This window comes from Physeter macrocephalus, unplaced genomic scaffold (assembly GCF_002837175.3).
Source record: "Physeter macrocephalus isolate SW-GA unplaced genomic scaffold, ASM283717v5 random_549, whole genome shotgun sequence".
Lineage (NCBI taxonomy): Eukaryota > Metazoa > Chordata > Mammalia > Artiodactyla > Physeteridae > Physeter > Physeter macrocephalus.
Genome location: NW_021145952.1, coordinates 798 through 23,275, shown reverse-complemented (window position 1 = coordinate 23,275; position 22,478 = coordinate 798). Strand labels below are relative to the sequence as shown.

Genomic DNA, 22,478 nt, shown 5'->3' with positions numbered 1-22,478 from the left:
GGACGAGCCCTGGGCCCAGGCGGCCAGCCCACCTGCCGTCCGGAGCCTCTACCCGCCAAATAGCAGCACTCGCTGGGCACCTGGACCCGGAGCCCTGGCTGCAGGAGGGCCGAGGCTCCTCGACTGGGGCCAGTGAAACCCTGGGCTTGCGTGACCCAGGTGGCTGGCAGAGTGGCCAGCAGCGGGGGTGACCACCGACAAAACATCCAGTCGCTCTGGCGCTCTTGTCCTGCCTTTACTCTACTGTCCAGAACCGCCCAGCACACGGGGACCCAGGGTTCACGGTGGGCGGTCGGTGCGTCGGGGCCTCCGCTCTGGTCCTGGACACCCAGATACCCACTGGGCTTGGTGAGAGGCCCCTCCACCCCAGGCCTGGCCCCCATGATGGCCTGTGTCTCCACAACCCAGCATCTTCCCTTCCTGCCCTAACTCTGCTGCCTCCTAATAACAGATAGGTCTCCCACCCTGGAGCGTATCAGAGTCCCTGAGGACCTCGTAAAACAGGTCCCCGCAACCCAGAGCGTCTGACTGGGCAGGCCCAAGAACCTGCATTTTCTGACAGTTCAGGGAGAACCAGTGGGTGACTTCTCGACGTGTAATTCACCTTTACTGGCTCTAAGAGAGTGCACGCACAGGACCCAACTGTACCCCAAACATCTGAGAAGGCCGACCTCGCTTCCAGGCGCGCTCAAGTACAGAGCCCGCTCAGGGTGACAGTCCGGCTCCGGACCCACCCAGGACCCCACCACCGGCCACTCCAGATCGGAGCCTCCAGAGAATCTGGAAAACTGAAAGAAAATGAAGGAATTCTCAGGGGCAGGGGCTGCTCAGGTGGGACCAAGGGCTCCAGTTCCAGTGTCTGACCTCCACAGAGAGAGGCAGCGGCCGCCGGAGCAAACGGACGCGACACCTCTGTGCAGTCGGGACGATGCCCCTCGAACGCCCCCGCCCTCGTCGAGCCACTGATTTCCTGCAGAAAGAATTGCGAACAGGCTGAGTCACATTTTCAAATGCGACCAGCCCTGGAACGTGTTTCACGTTTTCCATTTTTAACCGGGGCTGGGCGACGCCCGGCCACAGAGCTCCCCCTGCTTGGTGGTGGGGGTCTCAGCGCGCATCAGGAACAGGGCTGACACTTCATTTCAAAACACCCCAGGGCTTCCCCGGTGGCGCAGTGGTTGGGAGTCTGCCTGCCAAGGCAGGGGACACGGGTTCGAGCCCTGGTCCGGGAGGATCCCACATGCTACGGAGCAACTAAGCCCGTGCGCCACAACTACTGAGCCTGCGCTCTAGAGCCCGCGAGCCACAACTACTGAAGCCCACGCACCTAGAGCCCGTGCTCCGCAACAAGAGAAGCCACCGCAACGAGCAGCCTGTGCACTGCAACGAAGAGCAGCCCCCGCGCGGCAACGAAGACCGAAACACAGCCAAAACCAAAAAGAAATAAATAAATTTTAAAAAAGAATAATAATAAACAAAACACACCAGAAAAAGGCAGATTCAGTTCACTCTGAGATCTGCTGACACCCGAGCCCTGAAGTTAGCAGAAACCCCACAAGTCTCACTTTTTTGGGTTCTTCTGAAGCAGAGCCCTGCAGAATACAGAGGTTCCCAAAGGTCCCCCCGCCTCCAACCCCGGCCCCAAGGACAGCCAGTACCCATAGGAGGGAGCCCCCCTCCAAGCTGGCCCTGATTTCTAACATGCTGTGTGACCTTGGGCAGGTTATTCAGCGGGTCTGAGCCTCTGTTTCCTCATCAGCTAAATAGGAATACGGCTGCTGGCCCCACGGGTGCGTTTTAACATGCAGACACGCCGACTGGCACGCCTGCCGAGTGAAGACGTGCTGAGGACGGCCGAGGCTGTGTGTGCAGGGGACTCCGTGGTTAGTCTCCATCCCTGGCTCGCACCTCTGGGGTCTGGAATCCACCCCCCTCACCCAAACCTGCTGCAGCATCTGAGGGTGAGAGGACACTGCAGCATCCACCCAGCCCCCTCATTTGCTAGTTGGGGTCAATGGAGCTCAGAGAGGTTGTCCGACTTGCCGGAAGTCACACAGCAGTCGCCAGGGGAGTGGGGTGAGGACGCCCAGGCCTCCTAAGTCCCACTCCCACGTTCTGGCCACTCGACTGGGGTCTTCAACCCCGGCTGCCTGTGACAGGCTCCACCCCCCCGCTCCCCCAGCACACACCGTGTGCACTCTTACGGACCTAGCTCTGCCTGGGAGGGCCTGGGCGTCAGTCCTCCCGACCACGTGGTCCAAGGTGCAGCCAAGGAAGAGACCCACCAACCAGGGCAAGTCCCACAGGGCCCCACCCACCAGGAACACGTGTCTACTGACACCCTGGAAGGGGAGGGGACAGCTGGGTGGGGGGCACAGAAGCAGGCTGTCGCGGTGGCGGGGGGGGGCCTGGCAGGGCTGGCTTCAGAACCCCACGACCCTGGACAACAGCCTGGGCTGAGAGTCTCTCCCCACACGGCCAGAGCGCCATCCCTGGTCACCTGGGATGAGGCCAGCCGTGGACCCTCGATGACCCGCTGTGCCTCAGCAGGTGAGCTGGCCCCCCAACCCCCCGACCCAGGAATAAGTGCTCATAACCGGGCTCTGGTGACCTTCCCTCCCCGCCCAGACCCGCAAACCCGGCCCCTCAGCCCAAGCTGTCAGCCCCTCCCGGAACAGGCCGCCTGGGGGCAACTTCTCTCCCCACGCCCCCCGCCGGCCGCCCTCACCCCACCCCCGCCTGGTCCTTTCCCTCAGCTCCGAAGGGGCCTGACACCGCGGCCGGTAACACGTGGTTGCTGCCGCGTGGGGCGCCCAGCCAGGGCCCCTCCACCTGCCGCTGTGCCAGGCACACCTGCTCCGGCGTGCTGCCTTCCTCGACAGTCCCTCCGACACCGGACCCCTGCCGCGATGGGCCGGCAAATCACACGCCCTCTGCAGGCACAACGTGACCAAGCCGCCGCTCTCCGGGCTCTGAAACACAGGCCCCGCGAGGCCCGGCACCCAGGCCCCGGGTCACGCAGCCGAGAGCCAGAGCCGGGGCCCTCGCAGGCCTGCCAGCTGACTCAGGCTGACAGGGTGCCCCAGGAGGGGACCAGGTGAGGACACAGCCCTGCAGCCAGCGTCCATGCCGAGGGCTGACCCCCGTCCCGGCCTTGGGCAGCTCACGTGGACAGGGACAAATCGCTGGGTGGCCACGGGGTTACCGTGGGCCACGGGCCCATGTCTTGGGCAGAGGCCTCGGTTCTGTACTGGCTACACTCGGGGCGACTCACAGACGATCAGGCTGTCAGCCAGCAGCCAAGGTCAGGGTGACTCAGAGGGCAGATTGGGTTCCCTGCATCACGCTGGAGGCTTCAGAGGGCAGGCACATCCCGCGGGGGGAGGGGGGCGCAGCCCAGAGAACGCCCCGCCTGAAGGCAGGTCTGGACGGACAGGCGTGGGGGTAAAACCACACCCCTCCCTCCGCTGCCCGGTCAGCCCACCCTCCCGGGCAAGAACTCAGGATCCTGCCAGGACTGAGGAAAGAGCCGGGTGGGGAAGTCCTGCCAGGATGCACATGGGACCCCAACCATGGAGCCAAGAAGCTGCTGGACTGGGCAGTGGGCCTGCTAGGGGGAGAGGACAGGGCAAGGCCCGTTGGCGGGGACAGGTGTGCTCTGGGCAGCTCCCCCAGCCGGTAATCCAGACAAGGGCCCGGGAAGGTCACCCTGACTGGGGGTGTGGAGTCACGTGCCCCCCGGTCCCCGGCACCTGCTGTGAGTCACCGAAGGAGAGGACGGGAACTGGAGGCCGGCGTGGGCACGGGACAGGGCCCGTGGCCACTGGGCAGATGGGACCCCTGGGGCAGCTGTCGGGACCCCTGGGGCAGCTGTCGGGACCCCTGGGGCAGCTCTCAGCCCCCCTGCCCTGGAAGCTCGTTTGCAAAGTGCTGAGAGGAAGATGGAGGTTTTTCTAGATGGTTCCCTCTAAGGGGTCCGACTCCCCCACAGTGCGGGGGCAGTGCTTCCCGGAGAGCCCAGGACACGCACACACCTCAGATCCACTAGTGTGTGCCCCTGACGGGCGGGCGCCTGGACATGGCGACCGCCGCTGTCCCGGACGCCTGACACCCTCAGTGCGGGCACGGCCGTGTCCGCACGCCGATGACAGAGGCGGCTCCGGGGGCGGGGGGGCGCCGCAGTCCCCCTGGCTGTAAAGTGGGCTGACGGCACTGATTTCAGAGCCTGGGCCGTTTATGCCGTGACGGGGGCACCGCCCTTGGGGGGCGAGGGGGCTCCCAACCCGGACGGGGCCCCGGGGTTCTGGGAAGCTCTCACCGCGAGTCTGGGGCGAACGAGCAGGGTGGACCCCTCTGAGCAGGGTCTGCACATTCCACGGGATCATCAAAGGGGTCCGTGACCCAGGGGAGAAGGGCCAGAAATGCCCTCCCTCAGTCACGCGCTCGCTCCGTGAAGTACCCGCCACGCCCCGTGACTCGAGCTCGAGCGCTTTCATGTCTGGCCCAGGAAGTCGGATTTCAGGGCTAATTACCATGCTGTCGTCTACACTCAGCTCACAGCTCGCGATTCTGGGGTTGCCAGCTCCTTGGAAACACCCAGAAGCCTCTGCTTCACGTGGCGAGGGGCTCGGGCCGGGCGGCTGGCAGGCGTCCAGACACCCTGAGCCGGGCTCGGGCTGTGTGCCGGCCTCGCTGCGACAGGCCCGGTTTGAGGCCCGGGGACACAGCGGTGGACACGCCAGGAGGGGGGCCGCACCGGGAAGCCTGGGGGAGAGGGTGTGCTGCCACACCCCACCCCCTTCGGCTCGCGACCCCAACCGACCAACTTAGCCTGGAGCCAGCTGGCCACGGCTCACCCCCGGCCACCAAACCCCTGCCTCACCTGCACCCTCCCCTGCGGGGGACAGCTGTGCCCCAGCCCTGGGCGGGCCGCCCCCCAGGCAGGGCCGCGGTGCCATCCGTGCGATGGGCAGCTCCGCTCGGCCCCTGACGGGAGACCCTGGCCTTCCCTCCTCCTCTCCAATGCTCTCCTTCCTTCTTTCCGCTAATAGAGGGGAGGAGAGCAGTCTGCAGGGCGGCTCAAGAGGTCAAGGGCGAACGCCAGAAGGAGGGCACTGCTGAGAGCAATCACAGCCACCGTGTGACTGGGGTCCCTGGGTGCCATGCTCGTTAGACACACAGCGGCTGAGGGTCCTCACAAACACCCACCCTGAACCCCCATGTCACAGATGTGGAAACTGAGGCTAGGAGGTCCCGCGAATTTCTCACATCGGAACCCGGGTCTGTCCACGTGCAGAACGCAGGCTCTTTACCTGACACCAGTGGAAAATATCTCAGGTCACGGGTCCCTAGAGGAACAACGGCTGAGGACCCCCTGCCCCTACTCCACGCAGGTTTGCCCGAGTAAGGGTGACAGTGGGCGGGGGGGGGGCAGCTCACTCTAGGGGAGGGGGTCCCTGGGTGCCATGCTCGTTAGACACACAGCGGCTGAGGGTCCTCACAAACACCCACCCTGAACCCCCATGTCACAGATGTGGAAACTGAGGCTAGGAGGTCCCGCGAATTTCTCACATCGGAACCCGGGTCTGTCCACGTGCAGAACGCAGGCTCTTTACCTGACACCAGTGGAAAATATCTCAGGTCACGGGTCCCTAGAGGAACAACGGCTGAGGACCCCCTGCCCCTACTCCACGCAGGTTTGCCCGAGTAAGGGTGACAGTGGGCGGGGGGGGGGGCAGCTCACTCTAGGGGAGCCTTGGCAACCCGGTCTGTCCCCTGTGAGAAGGCAGGAAGGAAGGGCTTTCCAGCCCACACCAAGGGCCACCAAGCTGGAAGGGGACGCAGAGTCCCACTCTTGGCCACCAGCAGACCTGCCAGGTTCTACAAGATGGATGGATCATGTGCACGACAAGTAGGGGGTCCGGTGGCCGTCCTCCCCGGTGGGAGAGGGAGAAGGGCGGGCGACCCGGTCTGCAGCCACCTCCCTGACACCCACGTGTCCTGGGCAGGAGTGACCACAACAACTCGGACAGGCCCCGATCCAGCAGAGGGAGATGGGAGCCCGTTCAGACCCCTTCTCCTAGGAGCTTCTCCATGAGATAAAGGACTCAGTTAGGTCGCAGCTGTTTCTGAACCACAACGGCTCCCAGGTACCTGCCCGGGGCAGCTCCTCTCTGTGTATGCCTCGTCCAGCCTCTCCAGACCCCCCTGGACCCATCACAGAGAGAGGCGGCCAGGAAGGCTAGAGAAATTGCAGACGAAAACCGGGCCAGGCAAGAACCTCACCTCTCCCGAGTGACTTCTGTCACAAAGAAAAAACCCAGTGTCACCTGAATCTCAAACAAACGCTACCAAGTTTTCGCTAAGTGATAAGTAGCCCGTGCAAACCTAGACTCACGCCAAACTCCCGGGGCCATCGGCAAAGAGTTACGGAGCTCGTGTCTCTCTCTCACCTTCATGACTCGTTAAAAACATGGAAACACCAGGGCCACGCCATGAAAGGGCCCCATTTCGTCAGACCTACCAGAAAAGGGACTCCTCCCCTCCCCCGTTTATACTGTCAGCAGGATCATTCTAAGCACCAAAACCAACCTGAGTCACAATAAGCAGAAAGGAGCTGTCCTGGGGTGAGACCAGGGGACAGGAAAGATCAACTAGCAAAACCGAGAAGAACGTGGCTCCAGAACCCATGATACACCGTTCAAAGAGCAGGCCCCGGGGCTCTTCCTGAAGCACCAGCGCGGGCTGCGGGGCCAGGGGCACACGTGCCCCCTGCGGGGAGGGGCTCAGGAAGCATGCGATGCAGAGGGCCCTTTCTCCTCTCGAGGAGAAGTTCTAGAACCCAGCCTGTGTGCAATAATCGAACAACACTCAGAAACTTTCTGTGGCTTTTTGCTGCCTTCTCAGAGACCCCGAAGACACCCTGCCTTCTCAGGCCCCCTCCCTGGATGGCCATAACCTTCCTCTGTGCCCGTGAGAGCAGCCCAGGCCAGCGGCTCCGAGTTCCGCCAGCCTCGGACAGGCCCACGTCCCCCTCTAGACACGGCAGGCTCTAGACTAGCGCTCACTCCTGCAGACTACACATCCCTTTTTGTTCCTGAAAACCTCCTTTCCATCAGAAAAAGCAACAAACACACACACCACACACTCACATGGGTAGCTCAGAGGAAAAGAGCTGAGAATGGCTGATGGACAAGCGAAGAACGTCACCCTAGCTCACACCAAAAGGGGTGCTGTTCACGTGACCCTCCACGCTGGTGACTGGAGTCCTGGTGAGGGTGTACCCACCACAGCCCCTCCAGAATCCATCCTGAGCCTTTACCTGCTTAAACCCAAAAGTTTAAGAAAGTAAGGGATCCATTTTCCAAGACTAGAAAGTGGGCCCTTTAAAGGCAGTATTATGTCATTATGTGCTGGGCCGAAACATTAAATAAGATCTAGCAATGATGAAAATCGCACAATTAAAATTCTTTAATTGGGGCTTTTCTTTACTCAGCCCAAAGCATCGTCTGAGAAGCCCACCAGAAGCCACAGGTTCCCCAGTCCTCAGGCAGATCGACTGTTGCTGTGACTATTCCTAGATTTGGACCAAAGGTTTTCATAAGCTGAGATCCTCATCGCTGAGACTCCCCCCAAAGGCAAAACGCCCCCCTCCCCCAGCGTAGTTGCTCTGTCAGGGTCTCAGGTCTCCTGGGGTCACCACTTCCCAGAGGGTGCCTCAGAGTTCTGAAAGCCCCTCAACACTACCACCACCACGCAGTGAGCTTCTGCGGGAAGCTGGTCGCCACGCTCAGAATCCCAACAGCATCAGCAGGTACTGCTGGTCAGAAGCCGCTCCAAGGGATGGCACAGTCCCCTGAGTCTTGGGGCTCGGACAGAAACCACAAACCAGCCCTGTTAGCTCTGCACTTCTGTGCACCGTCAAGGTGCAGACAGAGCCTCAAATCAGGTGGCAGCTCTGAAAGCAGGACACTTCCGTCTTGCAAGCCTCCTTAGATGTCTGCCAAGGGGTAGGCGTAAAACTGCAGCAGCCAAAAAGCAAAGAAAATTGCGTGGCTTTTGGTACAAATGATTTTTTTTTCCCTGAAATCCCCCCAGAAAACAGCCCACCAACGTACCAGGACCTCCTCCACCAACATACTGGGACCTTATCCACCAACATTTGGACTGTACCCAATGGCTGTATTTCAGCACAGTTTGGGACCCCAAAGCCACCCTGCACACATTTAAGCCTCAGCCAAGCACCTCTTACAACTCACTAGGCAACCTTCAGGGGACTCAACTCTGCTGCCTTACACGAGCAACTCATTCACTGCCCACACAGAATCTTATTACTATTGGTTTTGTATGAGTCAGCCTTGCCTGATTAGCTGGTTTGAAGGAGAGGTGGGGTTTTTTTTGGTATTTTTCTTTTTAAACTACGATTTCTCTGTCGATAAAGAGAGTTTCCTTTGGGAATTCAAATAGGTAGTTGGCATTTCAGGCACTCCACGTGGGTGCCTTGCAAGAAAGTAAGGATATTGCTTCAGCTCCAAGAGCTCTGGGAATTCAAATAGGTAGTTGGCATTTCAAGCACTCCACGTGGGTGCCTTGCAAGAAAGTAAGGATATTGCTTCAGCTCCAAGAGCTCTGGACGGACTAAGTGGGAAGGTTAGTTCCGGCCAGAGGCTCAGGGCGGGGACACTGCTGTCTGCAGAATTCCCAAGACGGCGAGGAAACGAATGAATGAAACGCACGTGGGTTCCGGGGCTAGTGTCCTCAGTCTAAAGCTGCGGGGTCGGCCCGGGGCCGCGGGATGTGGGGATGGTCCAGGAGCGCGGGGAAGGGCCCGGGACGCGGGCGCGCGGCGACCTCGGCTCGGCGCCCCCCACCCGCCCGCCCGCCGGGGTCCCGGGGCCGATACTCACGCACGCAGAGGCAGGCCACGAGCTTGGCGGCTTCCTCGGGCACCGGGCAGGTGGGGAAGAGCGGCTTGAGCAAGTACGTGGCGAAGACGAGCGCCACGATGTACTGCGAGGAGGGCCGGATGATGAGCAGCTCGATCCAGAGCTTGAGAAAGGCGGGCAGCGAGCCGTAGACCTCGAGCATGTAGGCGTAGTCGCCGCCCGACTTGGTGATGGTGGTGCCGAGCTCTGCGTAGCAAAGCGCGCCCACGATGGAGAACACGCCGCACACGGCCCAAACCACCAGCGCCAGCCCCGGCGAGCCCGCCTCCTTGAGCACGCCGGTGGGCGTCACGAAGATGCCCGAGCCGATGATGGTGCCCACGATGATGGCCACGCCATTGAGCAGCGTGATGCTGCGCTTCAGGGTCACACCCTCGCCCTCCGCGCAATCCGCGCGCTGCGCCGCCAGCATCCGCTCCCGCGCCTGCCGCTCCTCCTCCTCGGCCGCCGCGGGGGCCGCAGCCGCGCGCCGCTTCGGGCCCGAGCCCGCCATGCTGCCGCGCCGGCCGCGCAGGACAGGGCCGGACACGGGGCGCTCGCCTCCCAACGGAGACAATCCGCTTTGCCGGCGTGGCCGCTACGTTAACCGGCTCCGCGCTGCGCCTTTTATACGCCGCCGCCGGCCCCGCCCGCCAGGCCCCGCCCCCTGCCCGCGCCGCCTGCCCTGCCCTGCCCGCCGCCGTTTACTCGCCTGGCTGGGGTTCGGTCCCCGCCTCTGTTGAGAAGCACCGGCCGGCCCCGCCCCGCGCACGTGGAGCGCTCAGTGTCCCGCGGAGCATGGCGGGCGGTCCGGGCCCCAGGTGGTTCCGGGGATCCCAGCTCCGCCCCGCGCACGTGGAACGCTGGGCTCCTTGCCCTCCTAGCTAGCTCCCTCGTCGCCCCCGCCCCCCCTCCCGCGGTGGCCCCGAGCGCGCACTGGGGACCCCGCTGCTCGTGTGGGAGCGGGCGGTGCAGCACGGCCGACCTGGGGCCACAGCACAGGATGGGTGGGATTTGGGGCGCCTTTGGGGCTCAAAGAAGGCATGCTTGTTCCGCTGGCGGGCGCCCCGCCCCGAGGTGGTCGGATCCCTCATGGTCTGCTCACCCTGGGGACCTGAGAAGTATTAAGATGATCAGAACCACCTCTCCTCGGCGGAGGGGGGAGCTAGAGGGCCTGAGGTCCTGAATCCCCGGCTGAATGAGTGCGATCTCAGAGAAAAGGGAAGCGCTGAGGCCACATCTGAACTCATTCCTGGGCTCAGAAGTTCTCACTTTATCCCAAGGGGAACCTCCTTGCCAAAGAGCAGCATTCAGGGGCTCACAGATTTGAGAGGTAGCGACACAGACTCTGAGAAACCAGGAATCTGCAGAAGCTCAGTTAAATTGACAAAATGGGGGTTCCCGGAAGGAGCACCTTGAGAACCCGCTCCCCCAGATCTACCTGGAAAATACAAAGGCAGGCTGCAGGGTGAAGGGGCTTTAGACTTAAAGAACTCCAGAGGCTCCTGGATAGGAGGGGCGGCCAGGTAACTAGGGGTCAGAATGGGGGATGCAGGGTGACCAGTCACCCCAGGCCTGGAAGCAGGAAAGAATCAGAAATGCTACCTGATTAAACTGACATGTGCACAGGGAAAGAATTTAGAATCCCATCGCAGGCGAGTTTAGCCAAGGCATGTCATTTGGACCTTCCACGTCCCCCGCAATCAACCCCCCCTAAGAGGCCAGCCCTTCATCTGCAGTGTTCCAACCAAATGAAATATTGGTGGCTGGAAGGTCACACAACACAAATATTATCTTGCAAGATGTCTAAGTTGGTGGCTTAGGGGGAATCAGAAATAATCTCTCCGCTCTTGTTCTTCCCACTGTCCTTTCCGAGGGTGCTGCGTGGCAGAGACCAGATGACCAAGGGCTGAGCAAACTTCCTGAGCCTGTATCAGGCGCTGTGCTGAGCCCTCAGCGTGCAAAGCCTTATCGAATAGAGGAGGTGCCGTTGTTTCTATGCACGAGGAAACTGAGGCTTAGCAGAGCAATGGAACTTGTCTGACCAGTACCCTGAACCTCCATGGAGTACTTCTGGTCGTTCTGCCACCCCTCTTCTTGTGGTTTATTTACCACTAAATACATCTTAGGATGTATTTTGCTTTCACGAGGATGGCAGTTATTTGGCAATGCTCTAAGGAGAGGTCCCAAGCACCTCCACCCTGTATTCCCACAGCTGACACCAGCAGGTGCCGGCCACTGCACCGGGCTCCAGGCAAGTGGCAGTGAGTACCTCCTCCAGACACAGAGAAGCAATCAATAATTGCACACGAGAGTGTAAAATTAACAACCGTGATAAGCCAAGGGCCCTAAGGGGCCAGAGAGCCGGTTGGAAGGAACCAGGACACTCCAATCCAGCTTTCCTAGAGTGAGAATTAACAAGGGAGGCGGAAGGAACGGAACATGCACGTGGACTGTTGGTGCCTCCCGTGGGGGCTCCTGGGAAGCTGCAGGAGACTTAATAGCTGGAAGGTGACAACACCGCAGGGGTGTCTCCACCATCCCACAGCAGATACACCACCACTGTCAGTTTCTGCTTGGTTTTCATATGATACCGTACTAGATTTCCAAGGGCAAACTTGCTTTGAAGTGTATATATATATATATATACACACACATATATATGTATATATACATATATATGTATATATACATACGTATACATGTGTGTATATGTACACGTATGTGTGTATCTCAGAATTCCCTGATGCAAGTTAAGTGAAGCCGGAAAGCCTTACTGGAAATCTCTCTAAAATCTTAGCTAAGAGCACCATCTAGTGGTAAAATGACAAAGGAGCTTTTTGTCCGAGGCAGGTTCAATCCGCTCACTCTGCCGTACTCTTTCCAGTGCTAACCAGTAATTTCTTAAAAGTTGTGTCATTTTTTAAAAATTTATTTATGTATATATATATATATATATATATATTTTGGCTGTGTTGGGTCTTCGTTTCTGTGCGAGGGCTTTCTCTAGTTGTGGCGAGCGGGGGCCACTCTTCATCGCGGTGCGCGGGCCTCTCACTATCACGGCCTCTCTTGTTGTGGAGCACAGGCTCCAGACACGCAGGCTCAGTAGTTGTGGCTCACGGGCCTAGTTGCTCGGCGGCATGTGGGATCTTCCCAGACCAGGGCTCGAACCCGTGTCCCCTGCGTTGGCAGGCGGATTCTCAACCACTGTGCCACCAGGGAAGCCCAAAAGTTGTGTCATTTATGACCCCTTTGGGGAAGCCTCTTTCTCCTGTTTGGAGGCTCAGCGGATCTGGTTCCAATCTTGAGAGAGAGAAGCCCGTCACAGGAAGATAGATAGGCTGGACGTTGGGCCAATGTAGGAGCTGCCTTGAAGCTTTTTCTGCACGCTCTCTGAACTCTGTTCTGTTACCTCCAAACCTTCAGTGATTTTTTTCAGATTCCTGATGGAAAAACGTGGGCTGAAGAGAATGGGGAGGGGGTGGGGAAATGGGTGAAGGTGGACAAAAGGGACAAACTCCCAGTTATAAGGTGAGTAAGACCAGGGGGGTCTGATGTGCAGCATGGGAACCATAGTTAATAACACTGTACTGTACATTTTGCTAAGAGATTAGATCTTAAAAGTTCTTATGACAAGAAAAAAAATTGTAGGTATGTGAGGTCATGGATGAGAACCGAACTTTTTGTGGCACTCATATTGCAATATAAACAAATATCAAATCATTATGTCGTACATCTGAAACTAACGCAAGGTTATATGTACGTCAGTAAAACTGGGGGAAAGGAGATGGGAGGGGGATTTCATGGCAGCAGTATAAACCATGGGCTTGAGAGTCAGACTACCTGAGTTCCCACCTGGGCCCCGCTGCATACCAGCTGAAGGAACTTGGGCAAACCCTACTCCGCTCTGGGCCTCAGTTTCACTTTCTATAAAATGGGAATAATAGTACCTACTATAAATGAACTGATATATGTAAAGCACTCAGATCAGTGTCTACCCCCCAAAAAAACAACTTGATAAATAGCAGCCCCGAGTAGTAGTAATAGCGTCTATAAAATGGCTGGAAAATCGAAGAAATTTACACCAAAATGGTAACAGCAGCCCGTGCAGAGCTGCACTAACTCTCATGCACGCAGAGGGGCTGGTGGCCCAGGCTCCAGAAGGAAGGTCTGGTGGGGTCAACCCAAGCCTTGGCTCCCACATCCGCAACACGGGGGGAAGTAATAGTACTGCTTTCTTACGTTGTTTGAGGTTTAAGTGAGACAAGGCGTGTACAACCTCTCAGGCAGCGCCAGAGTAGAGACTGAGCACCCTGCCCTCTCTGACTAGGTTGACCTGCGTCATCCTTCCGTCTCGTTGGTGAAGAGGCAGAAAGTTGGGAAGTGGGTAAACAAGACAGTTCTTTGCATGCTGTTGCAATCTCGGCCTTCTTACCACTCAAGGTTTATGGTTTTGATCTCTCTGAAGAATCCAAGGGTGATGGCCTGGTGTATGTGTAGTCCTATTAGGTCCTGGCTCTCCTTTTGAACTTGTTCTTTTTCCTGGAAAAAAAATGTACCCGATAAAACCTTCACTGATGTGGAAGCTTCCCCCGCTTCAGGTGGCTGCACTGCTGTGTTTGTTCTCAGTTGTATGGAACAAACGTTTGTGTTCTTTTCACATAGCAAGTGTCTTTTCTTCTTCCGGAAATTTGTTTTTAAAAGCCGTGCTTTCGGGCTTCCCTGGTGGCGCAGTGGTTGGGGGTCCGCCTGCCGATGCGGGGGACGCGGGTTCGCGCCCCGGTCCGGGAGGATCCCGCGTGCCGCGGAGCGGATGGGCCCGTGAGCCGTGGCCGCTGAGCCTGCGCGTCCGGAGCCTGTGCTCCGCGACGGGAGAGGCCACAGCGGTGAGAGGCCCGCGTACCGCAAAAACAAAAACAAACCAAAAAAAAGCCGTGCTTTCATGGTGCTCAGCTGTTATATTTTTTCCCGTCTGCACGCTTGAAAAGGTGGGACCGCCCTTAGCGATCTCCAAAGTTAAGTTCTGTTTTCCGAGCAGGTGTGTGTGCACCGCCATCACGTTGACTGTTGAGCCCGGACCAGGACTCGAAGAGGTTTTATGGCATTTAATTATCGCATCAGCCATGGCTAGACCCCGATTGTGGCTGGAGGAATAAGACAGGCAGTGAGTTCAGTGAGTGGTCAGCCCGGGCTCAGACCCACGGTGGGCCTTTAATCGCAGCTGCGATGCTATGGCCTCTCTCTCAGCCAACCGGGCCACCTGCCCTCCAGGACCAGACTGATAAAAGCATGTGGATTCTTCTGGCCCAAAGTGGCTTTATTTTAGCTCTCTCTGTGGCTCCTGGCAGTTTCACTTCCCTCACTGGAAACTCCCCATCCTGTGGAGGGCACGTGGTGATTGACTGTCTAACTCCGGGTAGAACCAGCGCCGGGGGATTTCTGAGAAATGGTAGAAGCAAAACTAGAGATCTTAGGGCTAGATTTTCCACGGAGGGCTCCATTAAGTTAAAAGAAGAAAAATAAGAGTTTGCCTGGGTTTCGGGCTCCGGGCTTGTCACAGGCCGCTGTGAGGTTTCCGCCTTCCGCGGGCTTGGCTTTGTCCACGTGCGCGGAAAGCGGGCCCTGCTCGCTGACGATTCCGGAGGAGCGATACCGTAGGAGGAAACGGGGCTTGAGAGTTCAGGCCTGCCCGTCAGCGGACAGATGGGTAAACACGTGTGGCCCATGCGCGCAAGGGACTGTCATTCAGCCATAAAAAGGGGGCACCGACACACACCACGACACGGATGAACTGTGAAAACCCTATGCTCCGTGAAAGGGCTGGATGCGTGGCAGCGTCTGGTTCCATTTCTACGAAACGTCCAGGAAAGGTGCATCTGGAGAGACAGAAAGTACATTAGTGGTTGCCGGGGCTGGGGGAGGGGGCTGGGGGGAGGGTGGTATCGCAGGGGCCAGGTTTGGGGCGATGAAATGTCTTGGAACTAGACAATGGTGAGGGTGGCGCAGCAATGTGAATGCCCTAAATGCCACCGAATTGTCCACTTTACAATGCTTAATGGTTAATTTTATATTATGTGAATTTTTACCTAAAAAAAGCATGCAGGCCTACAGTCAGAGGCCCTGGGTTCAAATCCCGCCTCTGCGGCTAACGGGGCTCCGGGGAGGGACACCACTCAGCTTCCGGGGACTCAGTGGGAGGAGCAGGGTGAAGCCCCCGTCCCTGACAGAGCTGCGGCTGCTGGGCCGGCGTGAGGGCGCAGCCAGAAAGTGGCCCGGGGCACTGCCGGCTGAGTGTCCAGAGCCCACCCTCGACATTCCCCGCAGAGGCTGAGCTGGACCGGGTGTCAGACGAGACATGGAGAGAACGGTGGTTCCAGCAGCCCCCCCGTGACCACCCCGTGACGGGCGGCAGTTCCTCGTTAGGGCCTGTTCGCTCGTTCAGCTCCTACCCCCATAGGTATGGGTTTGGGACTCGGGGTCCTCCTGGGCTTTACTCCAGACACCTGGGTTGACCAGCCAGAGGACTGGTTGCTGGACTTTGGTCTGAGTCCGATTTCTTCACGTGCATAAAATGCAGTCAGCACTTCTCTTCTCATCGTGCACCTCCCCGCATGGGCTCGTTCGGGAAGCACTTCTGCCCTATCCCACTGTTACCGGTTAAAGTGTGTCCCCCCAAAACAGGATGATGAAGTCCTAATCCCAGAGCCTCAGAATGTGACCTCCTTTGGAAATAGGGCTGCTGCAGATACAATGAGTTAAGATGAGGTCATCGTGGAGCGGGGTGGCCCCTAAGCCAGATGGCTGGTGCCCCCATAACAAACGGCCATAGGAAGACAGACACCCAGGGCTGGTGGAGGGCAGAGGTTGGGCGGATGCGGCCAAAAGCCAAGGCCCCCGATGACACCAGAGCTGGAAGAGGCAGGAAGGACCCTCCCCTGCGGGCTGCAGGGGGAGCTCGGCCCTGACGCCGGACTTCAGGCCTCCAGACCCTGGGAGGACGGACTTCAGATGTTTAAAGTCGCCAGTTTGTGGAACGTTGTCTTGGTGGCCCCAACCCTCTCTGTGAGATGTTACAAAAGGTGGAAATCTTTCCACGTGTGGGCGCCCCCCCGCCTGGACCTCACTGTTCCGTTACTCTGTGCCAGGTGCAGGGAGGGCCCGCCCGGCCAGCACGCAGCATGCCCCCGAGTCTCTCCCTTAACACCTGCATCCCTGCGCCGCCAGCCCCGTGGAGAGCCCGGCCTTTCCCGAGGGAGGTGAGGGGGACACAGAGCCAGCAGCAGCTGGGGAAACTGCCCTGGAGAACCAGCTCGTGCCGGGAGGGCAGGTGGGAGGCCGTCCTGCCGGGAGCCCCACGGGGGTCCCACAGATGCTGATGTGAGCCCTGCAGGCCCTCAGGGCCCAGGCTGCCCCCCCCCCTCAGAACGGCCACCCCCGGGAGGGACGTGTAGAGGGAAGGGTGGGGGCCTGAGGTGGCTTAGAGCGCTCAGCCAGCTCGGGCGGGCACGGACTGGGTGAGGGGCTCCGGCATGGTCTCCTCGGACCCCGTCCCCAGCTCCATCCCGAGCGGACACGGTGACGGGAAGGTCTCAGCTGTCTCTGCCCCCCACGCCCACGCGTGGGCTGCCCTGCTGGCCGAGGGCCTGAGAATCTTCCCCCACTCAGCATACGCCTCTGCTTTACCACATTTGGCCCCTTTAGTTTCCAGAAACGTGTGGGAAATGGAAAAACAAAAAGGCTAAGGCTAAAAATGTAGCTCTCACAACTTTAAATGACCAAAGAAAGTCAGAGCTGCAGCTACTGGAAGGTCTTTAGCCTAGATCAGCTTTCTCCATGCGTCCCTGAGAGCTTCTCTGTCCCCGGCCTTCCCGGTCAGCCGAGGGCGACTCTGTCCTCCAAGCTGTTTGCACCAAACCCCTTGGCTTTATCCTGACACCCCACTTTCTCTCGCACCCCCAGCCGGCATGGCTGGAAATCACAACGCAACTGTGTCCCACATCCAACACTTCTCACCACCGCTGCCGGCTGGGTTCCGCCTGGGGTTTGCCCGTCACCCCGCGTCTCCCCAATCTGAGAATCTGGGTGAGACGTACCCCTGCCCTGCAGCCGTCCTCACACCCCGCGGGGCAAAGCTCCCACCTACATGTGAGCCCCAAGCCCACTCCGGATGTGGCTCCTCTGATCGGGTCTCTGACCTCTTCTCCTGCCACTTTGCCCCTCGAGCACTTCAGCCCAACCACGCGGGGCTCTCTGCCGCTCCTGAACCTTCCAGAACCATCCCCACTGTCTGCATGGCCCAGCCCCTCGCCTCCTGCAAGTCTTTGCTCCGAGGTCAACTCCTCAGCAAGGCCCACCCTGACCGGGCACTTGGCTCCCTGCACACACTTTGCTTTGTCTGGAGCCCCGCTCACCTGTAGCTTATCTCCCACTTGCTTGCTACACCTGCCGTCTCTGGACCAACTCCCCTGCTGACGTAGACACCACGGGGCCCGGGGCCTGAGCTGCTTTGCTGTTTTGGTCACCGATTTTCCCCAGGTGTCTTGCACACTAACCGGAACACGCAGGCAGGAGGTGTTCGATAAACAGTGATGTCAAATTGGAGTGAAGCTGTGTGTTTCATTATGAAATTATGAAACAAACCAAAGACTATGGCAAGTGGAGCCTGGGTGTCATGCCTGTTTTTGATATCCACACCTTTGATTTGTGTTTATGTGTTCAGGGACCTAGCACACCCGTAGGGTGGCCCCCTCTGAATTTCCAGAATTCAGTAAAAAGGATCAGAAGATTTCACTTTGCTTAAAAATAATTTCCCTATTTCAATGCCAGTAAAGAAACAAAACAAAACAAAACAAACACAAAAACTCGCAAACGGACACAGGAAATTCTGACAGAGAATAATCTCGACATTGAAAAAATATACAGCTTTTATCTTCAATGCAGCAGTTAGTGAACATATCTTAAGGGTGGCGGAATCAGAGGATCTTTCTTTCCTGTTGACATACATTTTAACGTTTGCACAGACATGGGAGCCAGGCATTCCTTCTGCTGAGCCTCCAAGGTGTGACCCAACCTGTGTGTTAGGAAATTTGGGGACGAGCTGCCTCTCACGTTGGACTTGCCCCTGACAGAGAGGAGGGCTGAGCCTGCATCCCACATGCCACGCTAAGCGGTGCCGGGGTCGAAGCAGCTCTTATAATTCTGTCGAGTCTGGAGGGACCTGTGCTTTTTGCCGCCAGAGTTTTCAGAGCTGCTCACCTGGGCTACTTTGTTCTTCCTCCCAGCTCCTGGCACAGAGGCTGATGGGAAAACGCCATATACACCAGGGTAGGGATGGGAGGTCAGAGCTGCAGAGGCAGATTTCAGGAGCTGAGAGTTCAATTGTGTATTTCAGAAATGGCTGCGAGAGGACTTTGCTGGTGGTCCAAGTGGTTAAGAGTCTGCCTTCCAATGCAAGGGACGCGGGTTTGATCCCTGGTCAGGGAATTAAGATCCCACATGTTGCGGAGCAACTAAGCCTGCGCGCCGCAGCTACTGAGCCCGCACGCCGCAACTAGAGAGAAGCCCACGCGCTGCAACAAAGAGCCTGCGAGCCGCAGTGAAAGTATTTTATTTTGTTTTATTATTTTTTAAAATTTATTTATTGATTATTTTTGGCTGCGTTGGGTCTTCGTTGCTGCGCGCGGGCTTTCTCTAGTTGAGGTGAGCGGGGGCTACTCTCCGTTGCGGTGCGCGGGCTTCTCACCGCGGTGGCTTCTTTTGTTGCGGAGCACGGGCTCTGGGCGCGCGGGCTTCGGTAGCTGTGGCTCATTGGCTCTAGAGCGCAGGCTCAGTAGTTGTGGCGCACGGGCTTAGCTGCTCCGCGGCATGTGGGGTCTTCCCGGACCAGGGCTCGAACCCGTGTCCCCTGCATTGGCAGGCGGATTCTTAACCACTGCGCCACCAGGGAAGTCCCGAGCCACAGTGAAAGATCCCACATGCCGCAACAAGGATCCCACGTGCCGCAGCTAAGACCCAACGCAGCCAAGTAAGTAAGTAAGTAAGTAAATAAATAAACAAATAAATAAATGTCTGGGAGGATATTGTTAACTCTTTATTAAACAACCTCCTGTCGTGAGGGCCGTACACTCTGGCTGCTCCCTGCCTCTCCATGGTGAACCATGCCCGCTCCACACCTGCCTCACGCCTGCCCCATGCAGATCCACACCTGCTGCACTTTGCTTCTTTCTCTGGACTTCTCAAATTACAGGCATCAGATTCTCTGATTGGAGGTGAATTTCTGATTATGTTACCTGAAGCCTCTAATACCTTAGCTTGGTTCCATCTACTCAGCTAACACGTCATGATCGCTGACTTCGCAAGAACAAAACGTCTGAGGACCCATGGCCTGTGGGTGACCGGTAAGCACCTGAGAACATGGGATACGTCGGAAAACACACACGGGCAGGATGGGCACAGCACAGAGGGCTGGGTGATGGGAGGAAAGTATCACAGGAGAGGAGGCTTTGGGCTGAGTCTGGATGATGGAAAGAAGTTTAGGAGCAGAGCTGGAGGGGGAAGGGCACTCCCAGGAAGGGTCAGCATGTCAAGGCCACGGAGGCAGCGCACACAGCTGACGGGGGACGGCCAGTAGCACCCGGCTTCAGGAGCTGGGGCACCTCGGGCAGTTTCCACCGAAAGGATATTTCTTCAGTGCTCTGAGCCAGCAAATAGGTGAGGACACCACCCTTGGGGGGAAACCAGTGGTGAACGAGCTAACAGCATGATGACAGCAATGGGGCCCCAGACCCAGAGCCGGTGGGGTCAGAGGCCGTGCCCCCGGCAGAGGCTGTCAGGGGTGGGGGGGAATGGGTGGTGCCCGTGCCGATAGGGCACAGCCACCCAAGCCGGAGTGGGGAGCTGAGTGCAGAGTTCCATGGGAAGGGAGTTTGGGGGTCCAGATCGCACAGAAGAAGCTGGTGCTTAATTCCAAGTTTAGTGGAAGGCTCGGTTTTGCACAGGGAAGCAGAATGGTCAAGTTGACATTCCCCGCCCAAATCTCTGCACTGCTAAGAGAAGAATGCATCAGGTGGGGACAGGGAGATGCTGGAAGGAAGTGGTGAAACCAGAGGGCTGGCAATATCATTCTGGCTGGAGATGGGGGCGAACTGGGGGCAGTGAGAACGCGGAGAATGGAAGATGGACGTGTGGCACGGAGGGGTGCCACCAACGGGACCCACTGACCCCTTGCACGTGGGAGTAAGGGGCGGGGAGCACTGGGGGGGGGGGCCCGAGGCTGGCCTTGGCTCTGAGGAGGCCTCTTGGCAGGAGGGACAAGCCCTGTAGAACGAGGAACCCTGCTATTGCTGGGGTACAGCTGTGCCCCAGGTGCAGTCTGGGGGCTCCCAGGGAGCGGGTGTCCCGGGAGAGGAAGAGGAGATGTCAGGCAGGTGGGAGAGTGGGGTGTCCAGGCCTCCAGGGATGGCCTTGGGGAATGCCGGCGTGGGAAGGGGCCGGATTCCTGGTTGGCACAGAACAGACAACGGAGAGGGTGTGGGCAGGCGCCCACATCTGTACTTTTGCAAAACGAGAAAATAACATAAAAGCAAAGGGAGGAAGCTTTGAAGTTTAAAGGCTGGCCAGGAATTCCACAGCACACCCCCAAACTGCAGTCACAGGGACAGGTCCCGCAGACCCAGCGGCCCTCAGGATGGGGAGAGGCAGGCCTGTGTTTGTTTTCCGTACCGTGGCTTTGAGGGCTGAGATCAACGTCTTTCCTCTCCGTGTGTTTATGGTTTCTCTGCCCAGGCTCCGTGCGGTTCCCGGGAGAATCTCGGTGTCCCAGGGCTAACGCCAGATATTAAAAATAACCTACAAAGCAGAACATTGACGGCGAGACAAAGACTTCTGTGCACACAGAGAAAGGCCCTCCATCGCCATGAAAGAGGAGATGGAATCACCCGCTTGCTCTTGGGGCTCTTTTTGGGACAGGATGTCACCGTGGGGTGGGTGGGGTCCGGCTCAGGGCCCTGCGGTCCTTTCTCCTCCTGCAATGCCCCTCTGGACACTGGCCTTTCTCTGTCCCGAAGTCCCTGTGGAAATGGACGGCCTGTGCACAGCTGACACATGGCTGCTCTCTCCCCCTCCCCCAAGTCCCAACCCGGAGACCCCCCCCCCCCCTCCAATTATCAATACTGTCCTTCCTTCCACAGCTGGGAACACCACCCTCACAAGCTGCAGGACGTCTGAACAGGTGCCTTTGGGGCGGAGTTTCCATCAAAGTACAACTGCAGGTCCTTATACCGTAAGATTTCTCACTCAAGGGTCAAGTTCAGGACTTTGGGTTTTCGCCCTGAGGCTACAACTTGCCTCCAGCTGCACACATCACAAAGGAAGGAGCAAAGGCTGCGCGGCCCCCAGGATGGTCTGCAGTCCAGGTGGGCTTCCTGCTGGCTCTGCCTTCCCTGCTCCCACCTCTCCAGCGAGCTCGGTTTCCCCGGTAAAACCTGGGGGTGACCCTACAGAGCTTTCACAGAGCCTGTTACGACAAATGTAAATGGGGTGTCTGGGGCCTCATCCCCACCCACACAATCCAGTCGCTGGGGAGCTTTGTAAAAACACCGTTCCTCAGACCCCGGGAACCACAGGCTTTGGGCGGGCAGGGCCTGTGTGGCTCCAGCCACAGTGGGATTGAGGACGGCTGAACGTCCATGAGAACACACAGCCCAGGCCCGGCCCGGGAACGCGGCCTCGCTGTGTCACTGATATCGGTGGCGGTAGCCCTGTTGCTGGGTAAACACCTCCGAGTTATCGATTATAACTGAGCAGGGACGTCAGCTCAGAAGATGGACAGAAACATGTCCTTTATGCTTTTGTCCCTTTTTCAGCATCTGTTTTGACTCCTTCAAGTCAATCCGATTTCAGCAGCATCACCACTGAACTTGATCCTTGTAAGAGATGAAACACGTTTGCTTTAAACCATCTTGGCTGAGAACGGATCACCTGTATCCCGCCTCAGTAAACAAGAGTCCACCTTTCCTGGTGGCGCCAGTTAGCTGGCAGCAGTGACTCCGTGATGCCCTGGGTAGCTGAGGAAGGATGTGAGCGGAGGGCTGCCTGCTGGGCTGCCACTCAGTGACCCGAAGTCCCTGCTCCACCCTTCTGCGGCCCCTGCAGCCCGGCAGCGCGCCCTGGCACTTCTGATCCCTGCCTGCACCACCTGCTCCCAGAAGAGCCTTGGAAACCTCAGCTCCCAAGGGGACAGCAATGTATTTTCTGTAAATTGCGGTGAAATGTACACCCCGAGAGTGTGTAAAGCGCATTAGTATCGAGTTCACTCAATGCGTTTACAAACGCACAAACCCCTTCAGGCCAGGCCAAGACAGAGACCTAGGCATCCAGCTTGCTGGCCGCTGGCCTGCCACATGTGACGTTTCAACTTTAGTTAAACTTACATGCAATGAAAATTCAGTCCCTCCAACCTGGAAGAAATGGACAAATTCTTAGAAAGGTATAACCTTCCAAGACTGAACCAGGAAAAAATAGAAAATATGAACGGACCAATCGCAAGTAATG

General features: G+C 58.0%; 1 protein-coding gene across 3 annotated transcripts in view; it reads right to left on the bottom strand.

Moving 5' to 3' along the window:
• The window catches only part of SLC7A5 (solute carrier family 7 member 5), a 34,484-nt gene extending 25,031 nt beyond the window's left edge, over positions 1-9,453 (bottom strand). For all 3 annotated transcript variants that reach the window (XM_007111284.3, XM_024124907.2, XM_007111283.3), the window contains exon 1: positions 8,907-9,453. In XM_007111284.3, the coding sequence (XP_007111346.2) occupies positions 8,907-9,438 (532 nt within the window). In that variant the 5' untranslated portion in view covers positions 9,439-9,453. The remainder of the gene's footprint in view (positions 1-8,906) is intronic.
• Positions 9,454-22,478: the final 13,025 nt, after the last annotated feature.